Raw genomic sequence first — 21,413 nt, 5'->3', positions numbered from 1 at the left:
CATATGTTATTAAAGATATAACAGGTAGTATATAACATTAAAGTCTTCTTTATGGAAATAAATATATTCCTTACCATTCATTGAACGCTTTAATGAATCTAATTTGTTTATTTTTTATAACATTTTTATAATAATAATAAATTCCTCGTATAAGTATAATACCCAGTATTAAGATAGGTAAACAATATATTAGGATACCAAATAGTTTATATCCTATAATATTACTCCCTTTACATGTTGAGAACCATAAATTAGTAAAAAAGTCTGTAAGAGTATCACCTTCCGTTGGGACGTCCCCATTAATGCCTGATAAACTACATAATACACCTAATAAACTACCCGTATTTTTAAATTTACCATAAGATAAATCTATGATAGGTAAAATTAATACCAATATGAATAATAATAAAAGTAAGCAAATCCTTAATCTATATTTTTTACATTTTAATTTTTTGTAATCCTTATCATTAATTAATATCATTTTTTTAAAAAAAGATTTATCATCGAGTCCATTCATTATTTTTTTCTCATAATAGTTATATGATTTATGTAACATGGTGCATTTATTTTTCATAAGTCTCTTAATTAATTGTTCCTTATATAATAAGCTTCTTTGTAATTTTTCTTTTTTTTCTTTGTCTAATTTTTCATTATCATTTGTAAGCAATTTTTCGTTCTTTTTTTTTGTGCTATATGGTATGTTCAATTCTAAATCTCCAACATATGAATAAATATAATTTTTATAATTTCCTAATAATCGATAAATTCGTGTATCTATTTTTTTACCAAAATTATACTTCTCGTCCAAAATTTTATTAAAACTGATCTAAAAAAAAAAAAATGTAAATTTTTCTTATATAAAATGGATAAATATTCCCATACTAAAAAAATATTATTAATAAAAATATAAAATAAAAATATGAATAATACAAACGCCTTCAAACAATATTATCGTACCATATCACAGTAAAAATGACATATCCAATTTAAAAGGATAAACATAGAAATTTTGATAAAAAATATAAACTTAATACATTGTTCCATGTTATAGATCTATAATATTGCAATATATAAATAAGGAAATAATTAACATAAAGTAATATACTTCTAACAATAAAAAAGTACCTCTTTTATTTAAAAAATGCTTTTTTTATTAAAAAATTAACATTTATAGCATATTTTATTAAGTTTAAAAAAAAAATAAATAAAAAGGAATGGTACAAAATTTTATAATTAATATTTTTTATGAAAAATTATCTTTGAGTAAAATGATAAAATTTCATTTCATAAATATGTATTCACAACGTATAATTTAATTACAAATTAGAGCAATTAAACAATTTGTTTTTCATAATTTTTAATTATTTGAAAATATTGAATTTATGCACAATATGCGATGTATAAAATATAGATATATGTTATTCTTATGGGTATTTCTATAATAATTACTATTTCTATGTTTTCCTAGAAATTATTCTAATTTTATAAATATTTTATTTCGCATATGTAGTTATTATTAATAAAAAAAAAATACTAGTATTTACAGCAGTAAAAAAAAAGTATTAATAAATACAAATTATATATATTTTATGAAAATTTCCTTTTTTACTAATTGTAACACATGCTTTCCTTTATTGTCTGCAATATATTTAAAAAATCAAATTTATTATATACTACCTAATTTATGAAAATATATATATTTTAAAGTAAAATAATAACATACTTTTTATTTTTGTATAATAATTTTTGAAAGATATTATTTTTAGTTAAGTTTAATTTATATCGTTATTAATAAATGAGACGTTTTTAATTTCACAAATTATTTTTTTTCTTTAATTAAACACATATATTTTAAATAAACAAAATAAAAAAAAATGGTGTAATACATATATAAAATTTGTTAATATTATAATAATACTTATTCAATAATGTGTTTATTTAATTCTATTATAAATAATAATTCATACCTTTTTGTTACTAGTTTATATTATAGTATACATTTAAATAATATATATAATATTTAATTAAATCAAAAATTACGTAACTTCACTAATAATATCATGAAAATAGGTATCATTTAATTAATTTATAATATATTTTATTTCCCTCTTATAATTATATCCTACGTATATTATTACTAAAAATTAAAATTATAATAATATACCAAACAATATATTATCAATATTTTGAAATGAAAAGTAAATCTTTTTATAGACATATGTACATTGTTTACAGAAAAGAATATAATTACTTAAAATATTGTAACGTTTAATATTAACCAAAAGAGAATATCTATATATCCATATCTATATATATATATCTATATATATATATATCCATATCAATATATATATATATATACATATATATATTAATTATTTAATAGAACAATTTTATATTTTTGTTTTTAGTATGATTCAAAAGTAAAATAAAAATAATTCCATTGTGCTTAATGTTTTTATTTTTTATTTATTATAAAAAATTCACGTGAGATAAATAAGTGCGTTAACACATATTAGGTATATTGCTATTATTTTTTTCCTGTTTCCTATCAATTAATATATTTAATTTTACTTTTTATACTTTTTAAATCTCATTTTATAATTAAAATTGTAAAATATTATATTGATTATTATAGCACTAACAGGATGTAAAAAAAAAAAAAAAGGATAAATTTTTTTTTATTTCGCAAATTATAAACTAACATATGACATATACTAAGGATATATGGAATATCCATTCATTATTATTTTATAAGTGATATTCCTGAAATTAATACACCCACAATTTACTGGTATTATAAAAAAACAATTTCAAAATTAATGGTTTTACGACAATGTTTCAAATTATAAATAGAACATTGTAATTATTGTATATTTTAAATGAATATATTTTATTTATTAAATCTAAAAGTAAAATTCTCAAAATTTAAGGAGTCAGTTATTTTCCTTTTATCATGCCCTAAATATAAAATGAAACTTATGTTTTCAATAGAAATGTAAATAATAAAAAAAAATATAAAAGTAAATTTTGTAAAAAAATATCTTTAGTAATTATGATAATTTTTAAAAATATTTAAATTAAAATAACTTATAATATAAATTTATATAGTCAATATACGAGAAAAACAATAAATAAAATATTATGTAACTCTGGAAAATCACTGATTTAAAAATATGTTTCATGAAAATTTTATGGAAAGTATGGGAATTTGTTTATTAATGATTTATAAATAAATAATACCCCCAATGATATATTATATTATAACTTTTATGCGAAAAATGTAAATTAAATAAAATATATTATTTACTAAGTAATCCTACAAAATCAGATATATTTGTATTCCTATATTATTATCCCTTACACCTTATCACACATAGTAACAGGAGATTATTATAATAATATTATAAATTATATATTAATTTTAGTGTTTTAAAAGAACGCATATTAAATTTATACCAATTTGTATAATCAAATTACTCCTCTAAAAAATAATTAATTAAAAGAAAAAAAAAAAAATAAATAAATAAATAAAACATATTAATACCAAAATAATCCTGGTCCAGTAATATATACCGATAATACTGGCAAGAATATAAATAAATATACTTTTTTCTAATCATTTTATTTTATCATACATATTTAAGAAATTCTTATAAAATAAAAATAAATCAACAATTAATTAATTATAATTACAAAAATAGCCGTTCTTTCATTAATTTATATTTTATGGTATAAACAAAAATAACAATCCTCCAACGTATAATACATACTAAAAATTATAATTATGCTAATGCATCCTAACTTTTTTTAACAATGAATTTAACTATATCTCTAAACATTAAATCTTCATTTATAAATTATCTACAAATAATGAATTTTTCTTTTTTTTTTTTAACTTTTATTTTATTTAAAAAATAGTCATAAATATAAAAGAATTATTAATTATATATACTATATCTATTTATGAATTTTAAAATATTACTAACACTTTAATCATTATATATATAAGAAAACATAATAAATAAAATAAATATATAATTATTTATTCACAGATGGTTACTTGATTGTAGAAGTGTATAGTCTTATTTAAATTATATTAATAAAAATTTTTATTTTTACAAACACAAGATGTGTATTTCTAAATTACTATTATGTAAAAATTCAAAAAAAAAAAAAAAAGACTTTCAGTTTACTATATAAAAAGAAATGTTTTAAATTAATTCATTATTTTGATCATTCATTTTCATGGGACATATATAAAATATATAGAATATTTATTTATAAAATATCATGATAATATATATTTGAGTAAATTTACAAAATTTAATTATCGCTACAATTAGATATAACAATAAAGTAATAAAAGGTTTTAACTCTTTACTTAATTGTGAATACGTGAAAAGATAATATTACAAAATAATTATAAATAACTTGTATATAATAGGGATAGTATTATATTATACTATAATACATTCCGTTATACACCATTTAAATAAACTAAACATCCTCTTAAAAAATTTTTACAATAAATATATTCCGTAACATAATCTTCAAAAAAGTTATTTTGTAAAATATATATCAGTTTTCCTTTTACGTAGGAAAAGTATATACATATAAATGCAACGAAACACATTCTTTTTGTTTTTCCATATATAAAAAAAGACACATTCATTTTTAAATTAAAACTAATAATGGTTTTGTTAAAAAATTTTCATCAAATAATAATTTTAAATTTTAAAAATACAAAACGTTGAAACATGCACTTTTATCTTAAAATGAAAATTTCACGCTTCATCAAAATTATGTGAATTTTATTATCATATTTGTATCTTAAATCACAACAATATTATTCATTGTAATCTATATAAGTACCCATATATATTATTCCAAATATATTTAAGCTTAAAGAATACTTTAAAAGTGCAAAATCGAAAACATTAAAACATTAAAATTAACAAAAAAAAAATAAAATAACAATTTTTTACTGTCTTATTTCAAAAAGATCAGTTATACATATGTATATAATAAAATTAGAGTAATTATAGTTATGCTTATTAATAATGTATCGCTAACGATATTAAATATATGATTTTATATTGATAAATTCCTTACAAAATTATACAAATTTTTTATTAGCTTTTTATTCTTTCGTCAACTTAATTTTTTTGTATTTTTCATTATTTCTTAAGATCCTAGGGACGAGTATTACAATCACGATTGCTATCATAACGATAGATACCACATATGATAATATAAAAATATTATCTAATATAAAGTCTGTAAGTAATGATGCCAATTTATTTCCAAAGTATTTCATAGGTGACCACCATGCGGCACTTATCAAGCTCTTTCTAATAGTTTCCTTGACCCCTGAAAACTCTAATATGGGTAATCCTATTCCGAACAATAATAAAAATAAAAATATGGCAACAACTAATCCATACCCCTTATATTTCATTTTACATAAAGTCATAAAGTTAATTCTCCTTTTTCTTTTAAGTATATTATCATAATCCTTTTTATTAATCCATTTTTTTTCATAGTGATAATGCTTCCCATCGAACATACCACTATCATAATCTATAACTTCTGTATAGAGTTTTGATTTATCTAATGAACTTCCATTCAATCGTTTCTTTTTCCTTATAGCCACATCATCATGATTAGATATATCTTTTTTCTCGAATCCTTCATTATTAGGAAGCTCTTCTTTTATACATACAACATTTAAACGTTTTTTCTGTTTATGTTTTCCTAATAATCGGTAAGCTCTTTCAACTAATTTGCTATCAACATTGTATATCCCATCCAAAGTTTTATTTATTTTACTCTATATAACAACATAAATACGTTAATTAAAAGAATAAATAATTTAATATAATAAAAAAAGTATTAATAATGATAAAAAAAAATAAAATAAGAATTATATAAATGTACATAAATAAAATTATCATACCGCATAACTGGTAAAAAGGAATATCCACGTTAAAAAAGTAAAGGTAAAAATTTTAGTAAAGAAAAATAATTTAATTTTTTGATCCTTAATATATTTTCCTAATATCATGGTATATTCAGTAAAAAAATAATTAACAATAATATAATATTTTTCCAAAGATAAAGGTTAATAAATTTAATAAAAAATTTCTTTTATTATTATTTTTAATTATTTCATAAAAAAAATAGTACCATAAATAAAACTATATTGCATAATACAATATAAACGAAGAAAGATAACACTAAATATTTATTATGAAATATTTATCTTACTGTTATTTATAAAAAACTAAATTTATTTAAAATAGAATGATTTAAATTCCTTTATATATGTTTAAAATATATAAGTTTATTATTTAATAGTACAGTAATTAAATAACATTTTATTAACTTATTTTGAAATAAAAAAAAAATATATTACAACAATTCGAAATATACGATATATTAAAAATATAAAAACTACAAAATATAGATATATATGCTAATATGTATTAAAACATTAATTATTAATATTTATTATTGTTTTCTATACGTAGTTCTAATATATGTAAATTATATTTCGTTATATTTTGAACTTATAATAACTGAATGTTTTTAATAATAAAAATAAATGAAAAATATTGTATTTAAAAAAAAAAAAAATAACCTATATACAAATTATAATATATTCCATAATAAAAGAGCATCATTATAATGATAAATTATATATATTCTTAGAAATAAATTTTTTATTTTATTACATATTTTACTAAAATATTTATATAATAAAATATACAAACAGTATTAATATGTTATTTTTCTATCAAAAAATAAATAATGTTATAAATCAAGTATATTTTGGATATATTTTATTATTACTTAATAGTAAATTAATGAATATGTAGAATCACTATTTATTCATATAAGTAAATTAGCATTTATATTTATACATACAAAAAAAAATTTTAATATTAAAATTGATAAACATAGATTTGATGCAATAACAATAAAACCGAGAATATTTCAAATGAAACAGATTTTAAAATAAATGTTACATACAACATTTTTACTTAACTAATATAATAAAATGATAAAAATTATCAATAAAATGATTCATCCTTTCTTTCAATGATTTCTCTGATGAATATTTTATAAGGAATTTATAATTTTCTTTATTGTTTTATAATCATATAATATATATAGCATATGTTAAAAAAGAAAATACAATAAAAACTTAATTTAATTGAGCAAAGATTTTTACATAAAATATATATGTAGAAGCAATAAGATTATATATCTTGACATTTCAATAATTTATCGTTTTTAACACATTAACCGTCAGTTAAAGAATTACTATAAGAGCTATAAATTATTTTGAACATATAAAAAAATATCATAATAATTTTTTCTAAAAGAACATAGTTTATTAAAAAAGAATAGAATATTAATAATTTTAAAAAGAATTTTTAAATTAAAAAAATAATATCACAGAATTTAGCATAATTATATTTTTATTCCAACTATAAATGGAATTATAATTTCATGGAAAAAAAATTTTATTCAGTATTCCTTAAAAATTCTATTATTCAATTATACGATAATTGGATTTTTAAAACTACCACCTGAATCCTTTGTGTTTTTATATAATAAAGGAAGCATTTATGAACCATTTCTTCTTTTTTTAATGTATTTAGTTTATCCCTTGTATACACCTATATCATAACTGAATTTGTGCTAATATATATTCACATTAATATTTAATCTATTTACACTAAATCGCCATATAATATTAAGTGTTCATATTTTATTAAAACTCTTTTTTATTATTATAATATTAATTTTCTAAACGATTAGGATAGTAATAATATTAGCAATATATTTTCCACGGCAATATTTTTTTAAAAAAATAATAAAAATCAATTAAAAATGTTCTACAAAAATTTTATTTCTTAATTGATTTATTTCTTAGTAGTATTGTAAATTTCATGATACAGTTTATTACATATATTTATTATACTATTATAAAAGGATAAACTAATTCATGCATGCAAAAATTTTATAATATAATTAATATATTAATTGTACATTCATATACATATTTATTTCTACACTACACGTAATAATTTAATATTCAGTTATATGCGCCCCCTTAATGTATATATATTTTTTTAATTGATACACTACATAAAGAAGATATTAATTATACGCATTTTTTACACGTGATTACGCGAACTTAAGTAACATAAAACAAAAATTCTAATAAAATTGGAATATTTTAATTATATTTTTATAATTTATATCATATAATTATAACATTGCTAATTTTTCAGAAAATATCCTTTATTAATGTATTATTCAAAACTTATATTATTCTATATTATATAATTCTTTCATAGGTGTATTAATTCGATATCTTTTGCCGTTAATTTATATCTATTGCAATGTATATATTATGAACGTCAGCCTTAATATATTTCATATACAATATGACGTTACCGTTATATATGATATTATTCTAATATCATATTTAACATTAGATATATAAACATATGGTATCTATAGATATTTTTGTAAAGGAAAATTTACACGTCATCTTACTTACACATTTGTTAATAAGCTATAATTTCCTTTCTATAAATGTTACGATATATATTTGATATCTTTTATTATCAACTTGTATTAATCTACTATCCAGTATTTACACGTAGTAATCTTCCATATAAAATATTTGTACATATTACATTTTCCAAATTACATGTTAAAATACAATGTATAATACACTATTCCATTTCTGAAATATACGTTAACATAAATATATCTATTTATTACATATATTCTTGTTAAGCTTTTATTGATATACTAATTCATATATTTTTTTTCATCTTTTATTATTACGCGTTTTAGTTTATTTATATACATTCTTTACATTTTTTAGTTTTTCGAGTATCACGTTTTTACAAAAAGTATAAATTATAACGCTATTACATAATCGAAGGATATCTTAAAATAATTTAGAATTCTTATCCATTATTTTAATGCATATTAGGTAATAAATAAGAGTTCATTGTATTCATTCATTTTTATTGAATTTTTATATAAGAAAAAAAGTACTTTAATACATTTCAAATTATATACTAATGCATGTATAATAACTGCTATTATAAATATTACTATATTAATTAAATTATTATTAAGATATTAAAAAATATTTTGATGAAATTTATAAATTACATAGTCAATATTTCCATCTTGGGAACACAAAATAAATAACAAATAATAAGGCTTTATGTAATGACATGCATTTACACAACTTTCATCTAAGAACCTTTGAATATTATTAGTTAATAATTCCTTAAAAATTTTAAAAAAATCTTTTTAATTCTCCATATCTAAAAATTTATGTTCATTTATAAATATAGGTGTTAGTAAAATATCTAATATTTCAGTGAATATGTGATACTACAATATTACCAACTGTACACGTACATGAGGAATTTTTTACATTGATCTAAAATACATTTAAAAACCTTTTATAAAAATAGATAGATTAAGTGAAATTAAAAAAATATTTATTAGTTTGCGTATATATATTTAATCATGAAAATTTTAATATATATATAAAGAATATGAAGAAAAACTTACAGAAAAAAAAATTATACAGTAAAATTTCTATAATGATACACATTATAATCCATTAAAAATTGAATACGTCTAGAAACCTTAAACATCTATGTTATTTTTTCTTAAAAATGCCTTGTGATTAATATAGCTGTTTCTATTATAAACAGTAATTTTCTTTTATAATTTTTTGCAATATATATTTATATATATGATATAATATAGTTATTTCTTATAAATATATAATATATATATATAATTTAATATATTAATATTTTCAGCAATTTTTAATATTATATAAAAAATAAAATTAAATGTGGAATATATATAGAACATTTTATTCTAACGTATACTCTTGTAATTCCAATACAATTGAATTAAAGTAAATTCTTAATAAGCAATGCATTAAGTTTGTATAGATGTTATTTAGATGTAATAAATCAAAATTTTCAAAAATAGAATTTATCTGTAATTAATTCATTATTTAAAACCATACTATTTTACGAAATATTTATATTTTCATATATAAAATATTCAATAATTTAAACATATAATAAAAACGTTTTTGTATAAAACATGTATTGTAATACATTTATTATAATAACATATGTAATTAAAATTAATTAAATTTTATATTTGGAAACTCTCCAAAAATAAATATGCTCTTTTTTTTTTAAATACAAAAAAAGATATGTACAAACAATTTGGAGCAGATAGTACATTTTTTTAAGGCACAAAATTATCGTTTCAGACTAAATGAACGTAAAAGAAACAAAAACAAATTACTTCCACCTATTAAGATTTACAACATGAAATTTACTGATAATTTATATAAATAATATTAAATTTACTTTTTTATATGAAATTTATGGAACATTCATATATTTCGTATATAAATACATTTACGTACACGTATAATTATTATGCCAAATATATTAAGATTAAACAACTCCTTAAAATATAAATTTAAAAATAAAAGTTTCAAATTCAATAAATATTAAAAATACAAATTTTTTTATATTATATGAAAGTAGTTATGTGTATGTATTTAGTATTATATATATTTTGTAACTCTATGTATTTCTCTTCTATGTTCAATATTTTTAAGGGTGCAGCAAATGTTCTTATTTCATATTAAATGTATTTCTTATAAAAGGCATTAACAATATTATAATAAATTTTAGAATTATTTTTCTTTACTTTTTCATATTTTGCAATTTTTATAGAAATGTAAATAAAACCTAATATATTAAAAACCGCCAAAGATATTATAAATATTGGAATTCCATAGTATAGAGCATTTGATAAAACTTTAGTCGTTGTTTTTGCATCTCCAGTATCATATAATGCAACTAAAGCAAGAAGTATTATAAAAAGAGCTAATCCTGTCAAAAAAACTAAATACGGTAGCGATATACCTAAATCAACCTTTCTATTTACCATTTTTCTTGCAGTAATTTTATTAATATCCAAGTTATTTTTTATTATATCTATGGGACCTAAATAATTGAATAACTTTTTTTCAAAAAATGCATCGATTCTATTAAGAATATTTTTTTTTCTCTTAAGTAACATATTGCTTCTTTCTTTTTTTAACGAAATATCTTTTACTTTATCTCTTTCTGATTTAGAGCCTCCGCTATTATCATATATATAATTCCTATTATCCATTAATTTAAAGTCACCTTGGTCACATGATGTATCTTCAAATGATTTTACAACCAACGAACTCCCTGATAGTAGTCTATTAGTTCTTAAACATGAATAGCCATATAGTGGGTATTTCTTATCTATTGATTTGCCACAGTTAGACTAAATAAGAGAACATAAACATTTATAATATACAAGTATATATATTTCGAAACCAAGTAAATGTTATTGTTAAATATAAAATTTAGAAACAAAATAAATAATACGAAGTAATATTATAGTACCACATTATTGTAACAATGCCAGATACAAATTAAAAAAGAATATGTAAGCATTTTAATAAAAATGAGGGCCTTAATACTTGCTACTAGTGTGCACATTAATACTATTATATGATAGGTAATAAACATATTAATTATATTTTACATCCAGCAAATTATTAAGGAAATCATTTAAATTATTTTTGATTTTTCCCCATTTTATTTTATTTTAAACATAATAGTTTTTATTAATATATAACTTACATTAAAAATTACACATTAAAAATAAAATTAAAATTTATTTATAATAATTACAACGTAGAATTTATTATATTAAAAATAAAATAATATAATATAATATAATATAAAGAAGAATATTAGATAAGACAATATAAAATAAAAAATTATTCAATCATTAAAACTACTTTATTAATTAATTAAAAGAAAACATAAAACGTATAAACATATACTTTTATATATTCTGAAGTTAAATATGCACTTTTACATTGTTTCCAAAAAATAATTCTAATTTTATACACTTTTCTTTAGCGTTTCCTTCTATAGATAAATAATATTAAATATTGGTAGCAGTAAATATAATAAAAAAAGATATGAAGTTATGAAATATACATTTTATGTAATAAAATGTATATTAGTATTTAAGTAAAAAAATACATTTTTTTTTATAAACTATTATGTATTAAAATAAAATTCTTAGTTACAAAATATTGTATGAATATAAGTATCTATTTTTAAAAGTATTACTTTATGACCGCTATGTTTTTGTACAGTAATTTTACAATATAATAATTTATATCTAAATCAGAGCAGAATTTATTACTATTTAATGGAATATTTATAAATACTTTATTATATTTGTTCCTTATAAATATCTGAATAACCATATATATATACAGAAATATTGATATAAAACAAAAATATGAGGTAACAAGGAATTTAGAATAAAAACATTGCATGCAATTCAATAATTTCAAATATATATACATCCTAATATTATTACAAATGAAAGCAACAAAAATAATATATGTATAAGGATGATATCTTTATTATTTATGAATACAAAAAAAATATTATTTTTTCTAACGAAAAATAAAGAAATAATTCATAATATATTATATTTTTAAAAACTTTGTTTTTAAGAAATACAAACATTTATTATTTTCATATTATATAAAAATTTTTTAAAACAAGAAAATATTTTTACATTCTTATAAATTTACTCGTACATTTAGAATAGATGTGATAATCACATTTGTTGTACTTAAAATATTACAGATTAAACAAAAAAAAAAGACAAATAAAGTTTATCTATATATGATAACAGAATTAAAAGAAAAAAATTAAAAATTAAAAAAAAAAAAATTTATTTCCGTATGTTAACAGAATTAAAAGAAAAAAATTAAAAATTAAAAAAAAAAAAATTTTATTTACATATGTTAGTAAAATTAAAAGAAAAACATTAAAAAATTAAAAAAAATAAAAAAATAATTATTTTACAATTAAAATAATGTTTTTGAATTACTAAATTAAGTTGTAAAAATTGATATACTATATTTTTATTCCATTCCATTTTGTGTATATGTTGAGACATTATACATGACATTTCTTTGCTATACTTTGAACATTTTTATCATTTTATCCACAAATATTAAAGAGTTAAACAAAATTTTTTATATAAGAAAAGTTTTGATACATAACATTTCGTAAAAAGAGTATAATACAAGTTATAAAAAAATAAATTAAAAAAACTATTAATTTTTATGTTATACAATAAATATTGTGTGTTAATTTTATCATATGCTCAAAACTTTTGGTGAATATTCATTTTTCTTAAATTTTTTTTTTTTCATATATATTTTTCTCTAAAAATATAGTTAATTTTTTTTTGATATTGAAATATTGAATAATAAAAATGTGTTTATATAATAAAAGATAATGCAACTTTATTTAATAATTTATTTATAACAGTGTTAACGTAAAAATGTAATATATAATTTTCTAAGAACGCTGAGCTCAGTACGCATATATCATATTTATTTTTTCATATTGATTTTTTTTTTATACAATTAATTATATTTAAATTTCGAATGATGAACATTTTTTAAATTATTGTATTCCTTACAGTTATATTATTCTAACAAAATTAACATATTATAATAATAAAATATTTCAATGACACGTTAAATATATGCAATTTACCTTCTGTGGGTATTTAATGCATGTATTATATGATATAATGATTGAACATGCCTTAAATTTGTTTTATAGTTTTAAAAAAATTGTTATCTGAATGGAATCTTTGTTTCATTCAAAATATAATGTTAAATAAAAAAATATATATTTTTTTTTTATTGGTAGCAAAAATTCATTGCTTATGGATGATAATATAACATATAATTGTAATTAAATATATATGTCTTATTATGAAAGTAACTATTCTGAATTTTAATTTATAATATAAATCATGATTATATTTTGAGGATTTCATAGGGATATATTTTTATGAGCTATTTTTCTCATTATTAATAGATTTAATAAATTCAAAGATTCATACATATTTCTATATTAAATACACATAAAATATCTCTCTTATATTATAAGTTTTAGCAAAGCATACAATGTAGTCATTGCATAATATCATGTGTATAAGCGTAATAAATAAAATTGTACTTTCAATACATTTTTGAAACTCATGGTTATCTAGAACTTTATATTATTGTTAAACATCAAAGTTTTATTTTTTTACTTAAGAGATATAATATTAGTTTATGTTATATTTAAAAAAAGCCAAATAAAAATATCATCTATAAATAATTTTCACATTTTCGAGAAATATAAAATTCCCTCTTTAGAAGTTATACATACATTATATGAATAGTACTATTCTATGTATATATTCCTGTGTTTCTACTGTAAATATAAATATATATATATATATATATATACATTAATCCGTACATTTATTTATGGAAACCCTTAATAATTTTTGTTAACTCATGATTTGACATCCTTTTTGGTTCTCAATTCTTGTGAACATGTCTTTTATAATAATAGTTTATGTTTCTACTTATTACTTATATTATGTAATATTGGAATATATAATTTTATTAATTTCAGTATTTTTTTTAAAATAAATGGTAATAATATATATATGTATATATATTTTAAGCTAAAATTTTATATTCGTATTGTTTCCTAAATTAACAGTTTTACAATTATATTTAATATAAATCTACTAGGTATTTTCACCATGTAATTACTAGTAATAAATCTACTAAAAATATTTGACCACACATTTTTATAGTTCAATTATACAAGAATACGAGTAAAATTTCTATCTCCATCTATGTGCCTATTTACAATGACATGTTTTTCATTTTACTCTATCACTTTATAAATATTAACTATATATTAATTAATTAATTAACTTCATAATATATTTAATTTATTAATATAGAACACAATTTACATACGTTTAAATAATATATAGTTAACAAAGAAAGAAAGTTAGATTAATTGATTCTCTTGCCATAAAATGTAAATTTCAATATATATATAGAACAAACGTGGAACAAACCTAAAAGAACAAATTCTACTTACTAAACATTCATTCTCTAATACATAAATGTTATTGAAATAACACATAGTAAAACTATTAAAACAAGGAAAACGTGACATTCTATGTTACATATATATAATCTAACCTAATATTAACCAAAAATTGTAAAGTATAATATGTAACATAAAGTAATAATATTAGTAACTTAATTGAAGTATAATAAAAATATAAAAATAAAAATAATAATTTTTATCTTTTATCTATTATTTAAAATGCCATGAATATAGTATACCTTTTAGTATCTTACATTATATTTTACTTATTAATTAAAGCATTTGATATTTACAAGAACACAGCAAGATAAATTAAAGAAATAGTAATTATCATATACATTATTTGAAATTACTCATATGATCTAATCTATGAAGTTTCATTAGTTCCTTTTTTAATATATATTCTTATCTGTTATAAAAAGAGTTTATATTTTAAGTAAAGTTATGTATATGATGTTACCGCTCATAATACTTGAAATTCACTTTTTATGTGTAATTAAACAAAACAAAAACAACAAAAAAAAAAAAATTATAAGTTATAATGCAACTACATTCATTCATCTCATTTTACTAAAATAAGACACATTTATTTGTAGTTTAAAACAAATAATGTATTTCTTTAATAATATCATCAAATAATCATCTAAGATAATAACACATTAAAAATAAGAATGTTATTTACAGATAAATATATAAATTAACACAAAATTTTAACGAATTTACCTGAATTATTCTCTTGATTATTAATTTTAACACAAAAAAATATATATTTCATGAAAATATAGTAATATACACAAATATTTATATGAACCATAATACTGCTTCAAGATGATATGCTATATTAAAATAAAACTTAAAAGCATTAAATTAATCAATTTCACAATATATTAAAGATTTATATTATTACATTTAAGAATCAAAAATGTTACTCGCATTCTGGTGAATATATAAAATCTAAGCAATTAAAGAATTATTTTTTATGTTTGCACATCTGTAATTCACAGATCTTAATTGTTATAAAAGACTATACATTAGGGAAATACAGATAATCTCTTTCATTCATTTTACTAATTTTACGTAATGAATTGTCATATTTTTTAATTTTTTTACAGGCAAAAGTAATCACTATAAAAACGAAAATACTCAATGTTAAAAACAATACTATAATTGCCGTTATTTCACTGGACCATTCAGGTAAACTTCCAAAATATTTTTTTATACACAAATAAAAAGTTATAGTAAATCCAACTACTACAAGCAACACAGGTAACCAAAGAATCAATAAATATTTATCAGTTCTCTTCTTGATTAATTTCCTTTTATTATCATTCATATCACCCCTAATATTATTTAGAAAAAACATATTATCTAGTATCCTTTTTTCAACATATAAATTTCCTCCAGTGTAAATAGATGATTTATCCTTTCTTGCTTGTTTATAGTCTTTGATATTATTTAATGAACATTCATTTCTTTTTTTATTTTTTCCTTCGGTTATTTTATCATTAAAAGTATCTTTCTCCTTGTATTCCCCAATATTTGGAATACTATAATTTAATAATATATTTTTTAAGTAATTTTCTTGTTTATAATTTTCTAGTAATCGATAATTTCTTGTATCTAATTTTTTATCGATGTTGTGCTCCAGCACTTATATTTTAAGCATACTCTAAAAACATAAATTAAATATTTATTATTTAAAAAAAGAAATAATTTGATTCTAATAAAGAGTACTAAAAGAGATAAAAACAAAAAAATACGAATAAAAAAATTATACTTAAATAACACTCTTATACCATATCATTGTAATAATGACATACCTGTGTTAAAAGGATAAACGTACTAATTTTAATAAAAAATTGAAACTTAACTTTTTGTTTCATCATATAGATTTTTAACATTGCAACATATATTTAAATAGGAAAAAATTAACTGTACTACAACAATATATTCTTAATGATAAAGGATGCTCTTATAATTTTTAAAAAAAATATTTTTGTTCATTATTTTTTCATAAGAACTCAACGAAACGAATAGAACTATAACGTTTTTTGTAACAAAAACAAAGAAAATAACTTCAAAAATATATTATAAAATTTTTACCATATTATCATTTACAAAAAACTAACTTTACTTAAAATAATACAATTTCAACTTATATTCATAAATATTCAAAATATATAATTTAATTATTAATATTGTAATTAAATAATTTTTGATTAATCCTTTTATAAATAAAATGTATGATCTATTAATAATTCAAAATATTGAAGCTATAGGAAGCGTAAAATTTCTAAAAAGTATTGTCTTAATTTTTCAGAGAATTATTAGTTTTTATAACGATTCATTCTAACAATTATAATTTTATATAAGCATTATATTTCTTAAGAACTGGTTATTATTTTTAAAAAATTTTAATTTTTATAACAATATAATAGTAGTAATAATACATGAAAAAAGAAATATTTTGTGCAACTTTTTGTATTATATTAATTATAAATCATTATTCTTACTATTTAAACAAAATATTCTTTTACATGCGAAAATATATTTAAAAAATCAAACTTACAACGTTACTACTATATCTGTTAATAATATTTTAAAGGAAAAACAAATATTTATTAATTTTTTCATCATAATTAAAAAAAAAAAAAACATTATTATGCTTCACTTGTGTCATTAAAATCAAATGAAAATTTTTATAATTTACCAACTTAATTATTTCGTTTTATTTTATTTTATTTTTCCTTTAATTAAATAAGTGTATTTATTATAAATATCAATATAACAAAAAAAAAAAAAAAAAAAATTGTATAAAAATTAGCATTACTATATATGTATTATTTAAAATTTAATATGGAGTTATCTTGACATTTAAAGGTATTATATAATATATAGTATTCATTATTGGTATCCATTTATTTATTTTATCATTTATATACAATTTACGTTTCTAATATATGTGACAAATTTAAAAAATTTATAATCCATATTTAACTTATAATATAAGTTTTAATACATTATATATTATATAAAATAAAATAGTATTAAATATTTACTTATATAATAAATTTAAGTTTTAGGTATATTCATTTTTTATAAACATGTTTTTCAGCCTTTTTCTCATTAATTATATATGTATTTGTTTAAATAACTATATTTTTTGTAAATTTAAGGTATTATTTGTAAAAAATTTTTTAAATTTTCTATAATATATTTAATTTTCTCCTTATTGAAAAAGCATATCGTAAGTGCTTTATGTTTTTTTATATATATAGTAGTATTCAATAACGTAATATTTTTCGAATTCAACTAAATATTCATAATTAATTTCGTTCATTCATCTAAGTATATCATTTATATTAATGTATTGTACCTTAAATAGTTGATATATTTAATGTTATATCCATACAATGCAATTCATTTTTGTTTCTTCAGAATTTTTTTCTAAGTAATTATACATATATATTTATTTTAAGAATTGAAATTTAGTTTATATTTATTCGATTTATACATAATCTTTTAATATTATTATTATAAAAATGCTACATCTTTTCGTTAATATACTTATAATTTAAACATAAATATATAATTATGATATTATATATTTTAAATAATATTTCATTTAAATATAATTTCATGGTTTTCTTCATATTCTTGTTATATTATTATTATACTAAGTTATTTATTTTTCTCTACGTTAGTTTATTATTGTCATTAATCTATATAATTTATAGAGTAACTAAAGCTTAAAAAAGATAACACTCATATAAACGAGTTATTAAACAAAAAAATATAACATCCTGCTAATTTTATCATTATTATCTATATGTCGTCATGGCAAAATTATTCATTTATTTAAACATTCACTCTCTATATATTTTATTTTTAATTTAAAATATTTTAATATACGTATAATTTTTACATAGATTAAATGCATTATATATTATACTTATAAATGTGGTCATATAATAAATCATACATAAAAATATAATATATTATTTTATTCATTTTCAGATGATAACATCCACTTACACCAAAATATTCTTCTCTTTAATTATATAAGTTACAATATAAAAAAGCATAGCTTTCGTAGTTTAATATAGTAGACAATACATATATGTCACTTCAATGAAATGAAAACTCGTATTTTCATTAAAAAAAAAAATAGACATATTTACTAAAAATTTAAAAAAAATAATATTTTTAATTGAACCAAAAAATAATAATATAAGAGATGGAAAAAAGTGAACACAAAAAATACTATTTCGTATAGTTTACATATAAATTAACGGATGAATTCTATAAAAGTATATGATTTGTTCTATTATATATGTATTATAACGTACAAATATATATTCCTCTTCAAATTTATTTAAATACTCAAAAGTGTATATTAAGAAATAACATATAATTACACTAAAGTTATACATTAAAATAAAAATTCAAAAAAACTTCAAATATTCAAATTAACAAAAAATATAAAAATATAATTTTTTAATGTTGTTTATTAAAAAATCAAAGTATAAATAGATGAATTATAAAAATATAAAAAATTATATGTACTTTAAATAAATATATAACTACGAGTATTGAAGTTATTATTTCATAATAATTACTTCTCTACAGAATCATATATATTTCTTACTATGCATTTTATATTTTTCTTAACTTAATTTTTTCGTATTTGTTAACCTTCTTATGGTGATATATAATCCCTAATATAAATAAAGGCACGAAATAAATTAGATGACCTAATAATCGTCTCAATACGCAATCTTTTGCTATTTCTGATGTGTTAGAGCACAGCCCACATGCATGCGATCCCCAAATTTTGCCTTGTTTTCAGAATACTTTGAAGTTCACTAACAAAGTTAGAATGGGCGACAATATATTACTCCCACTCCACAATGTCTAGTGGTCATTCTTTAAAACTAACTGAAATAAAAAACTGTCTTTTTCAGTAAATCTCAATGACATTTCTATTATAAGCACTCTTAATAACAACAATAACAATATTAGGGATGAATCAATTCGTAATCCGTATTTTTTACGTATAATTTTTTGGTAAACCAATCACTAATTTTCCTGTTGTTTTTAAGAAAATCTATATAATTAAGTTCTCTGAATTAATTTTTTCAAGAAAATAACTTTTTTTCCATATATACAAGGATTACTTTTCTTATCCAGTATTCATCCTTCCACATTCTTTAATAAAATTTCCATTTGACTGATTGTTTTTTAATTTTACACCCTTTTTAATTAATAGATATATATGTTTTATCGTGTATCCCATTATATTGTATTTCTTCATATAAACTTTCAATACATTATTCCTTGTTCTGTTTATATATTGCAAGATATCGATGAGATATTGTGTTTTATGAACTACTAAGGATGTACTTATCATCAAATAATTTTTTAAACGTTCTCTAGAAAAAAAAATATAATTATTTGATATTCAAAAACAAATAAATATTTTTATTCTAAAAGAATATTAATGAATATAAAACACAAAAAATACAAATAATTCAAATATGATAAAATTATATTATCATACCAGAGAAATAATAAAATGGGATGTCCAAGATAAAACGATAAATGTAACAATTATAATAAATAAGAATGCCTTAATATTTAGTCTCATGAAAAATATTTGTAATATTTGAACATATTCAGTAAAAAATATATTAATAATAATATAATATCCTTCATATGATAAATAATAATATACTATTTAATTTAGTTTCTATTATTTTATATTTTATCATAAAATATAAAATGTATAAAACTATAATATTTTAGCAATATGCACATAGAGAAATAAATTTAAAAATATGTTATAAATATTTTATTATAATAATATTTATAATAATATAATTTTAATTAGAATAATATAAATTGAATTATCAATAAATATTAAAAATATAAAATTTACTTAACATAAAAATAAAACAGTAATTAAATAGTATGTTCAATAATTCCTCTCAAAACAAAATAAAAAAATATATAACATTTTTGAATATTTCGAAATATTGACATTATATGGAAAATAGAACATATGGAATGTATGTGATTCATTGTTACATATATTAAGCGAATAATTACTAAGTTAAGTGATGTCTTCCTATTAATATTTTTAATTTTATAAACATATTTTAGAAATCATTATTATTGATAATAAAATATTAGTTATTATAATAGTATAATAATAGTAATAATAAATGCAGAATTCAATAATTTGTACAACTTTTTGTGATATATTAATTATAGCAT

At 18.0% G+C, this 21,413-nt stretch overlaps 4 protein-coding genes across 4 annotated transcripts; all 4 read right to left on the bottom strand.

Annotated features, from left to right (window-relative positions):
• Nucleotides 1–70: 70 nt before the first annotated feature.
• On the bottom strand, nt 71–1,044 carry MKS88_001733 (uncharacterized protein; the record flags this gene model as incomplete). Its single annotated transcript, XM_067214687.1, has 2 exons — nt 71–826; nt 958–1,044. 2 exons carry the CDS (start codon nt 1,042–1,044, stop codon nt 71–73), a joined length of 843 nt encoding a protein of 280 aa, XP_067074619.1.
• A 4,099-nt stretch (nt 1,045–5,143) lies between these two features.
• Nucleotides 5,144–6,067, bottom strand: MKS88_001732 (fam-m protein; the record flags this gene model as incomplete). Its single annotated transcript, XM_067214686.1, has 2 exons — nt 5,144–5,833; nt 5,960–6,067. The coding sequence occupies 2 exons, from the start codon at nt 6,065–6,067 to the stop codon at nt 5,144–5,146; spliced, it is 798 nt and encodes a 265-aa protein (XP_067074618.1).
• A 4,661-nt stretch (nt 6,068–10,728) lies between these two features.
• Nucleotides 10,729–12,409, bottom strand: MKS88_001731 (uncharacterized protein; the record flags this gene model as incomplete). The annotated part of the gene is made up of 2 exons (XM_067214685.1): nt 10,729–11,406; nt 12,278–12,409. The coding sequence occupies 2 exons, from the start codon at nt 12,407–12,409 to the stop codon at nt 10,729–10,731; spliced, it is 810 nt and encodes a 269-aa protein (XP_067074617.1).
• A 3,752-nt stretch (nt 12,410–16,161) lies between these two features.
• On the bottom strand, nt 16,162–17,020 carry MKS88_001730 (uncharacterized protein; the record flags this gene model as incomplete). Its single annotated transcript, XM_067214684.1, has 2 exons — nt 16,162–16,779; nt 16,934–17,020. The coding sequence occupies 2 exons, from the start codon at nt 17,018–17,020 to the stop codon at nt 16,162–16,164; spliced, it is 705 nt and encodes a 234-aa protein (XP_067074616.1).
• Between the last annotated feature and the right edge of the window lie 4,393 nt (nt 17,021–21,413).

The sequence above is a fragment of the Plasmodium brasilianum genome, chromosome 6, assembly GCF_023973825.1.
Source record: "Plasmodium brasilianum strain Bolivian I chromosome 6, whole genome shotgun sequence".
NCBI lineage: Eukaryota > Apicomplexa > Aconoidasida > Haemosporida > Plasmodiidae > Plasmodium > Plasmodium brasilianum.
The sequence above is the reverse complement of the archived record's forward strand: the minus strand, read 5'-3'. Positions and strand labels throughout refer to the sequence as shown.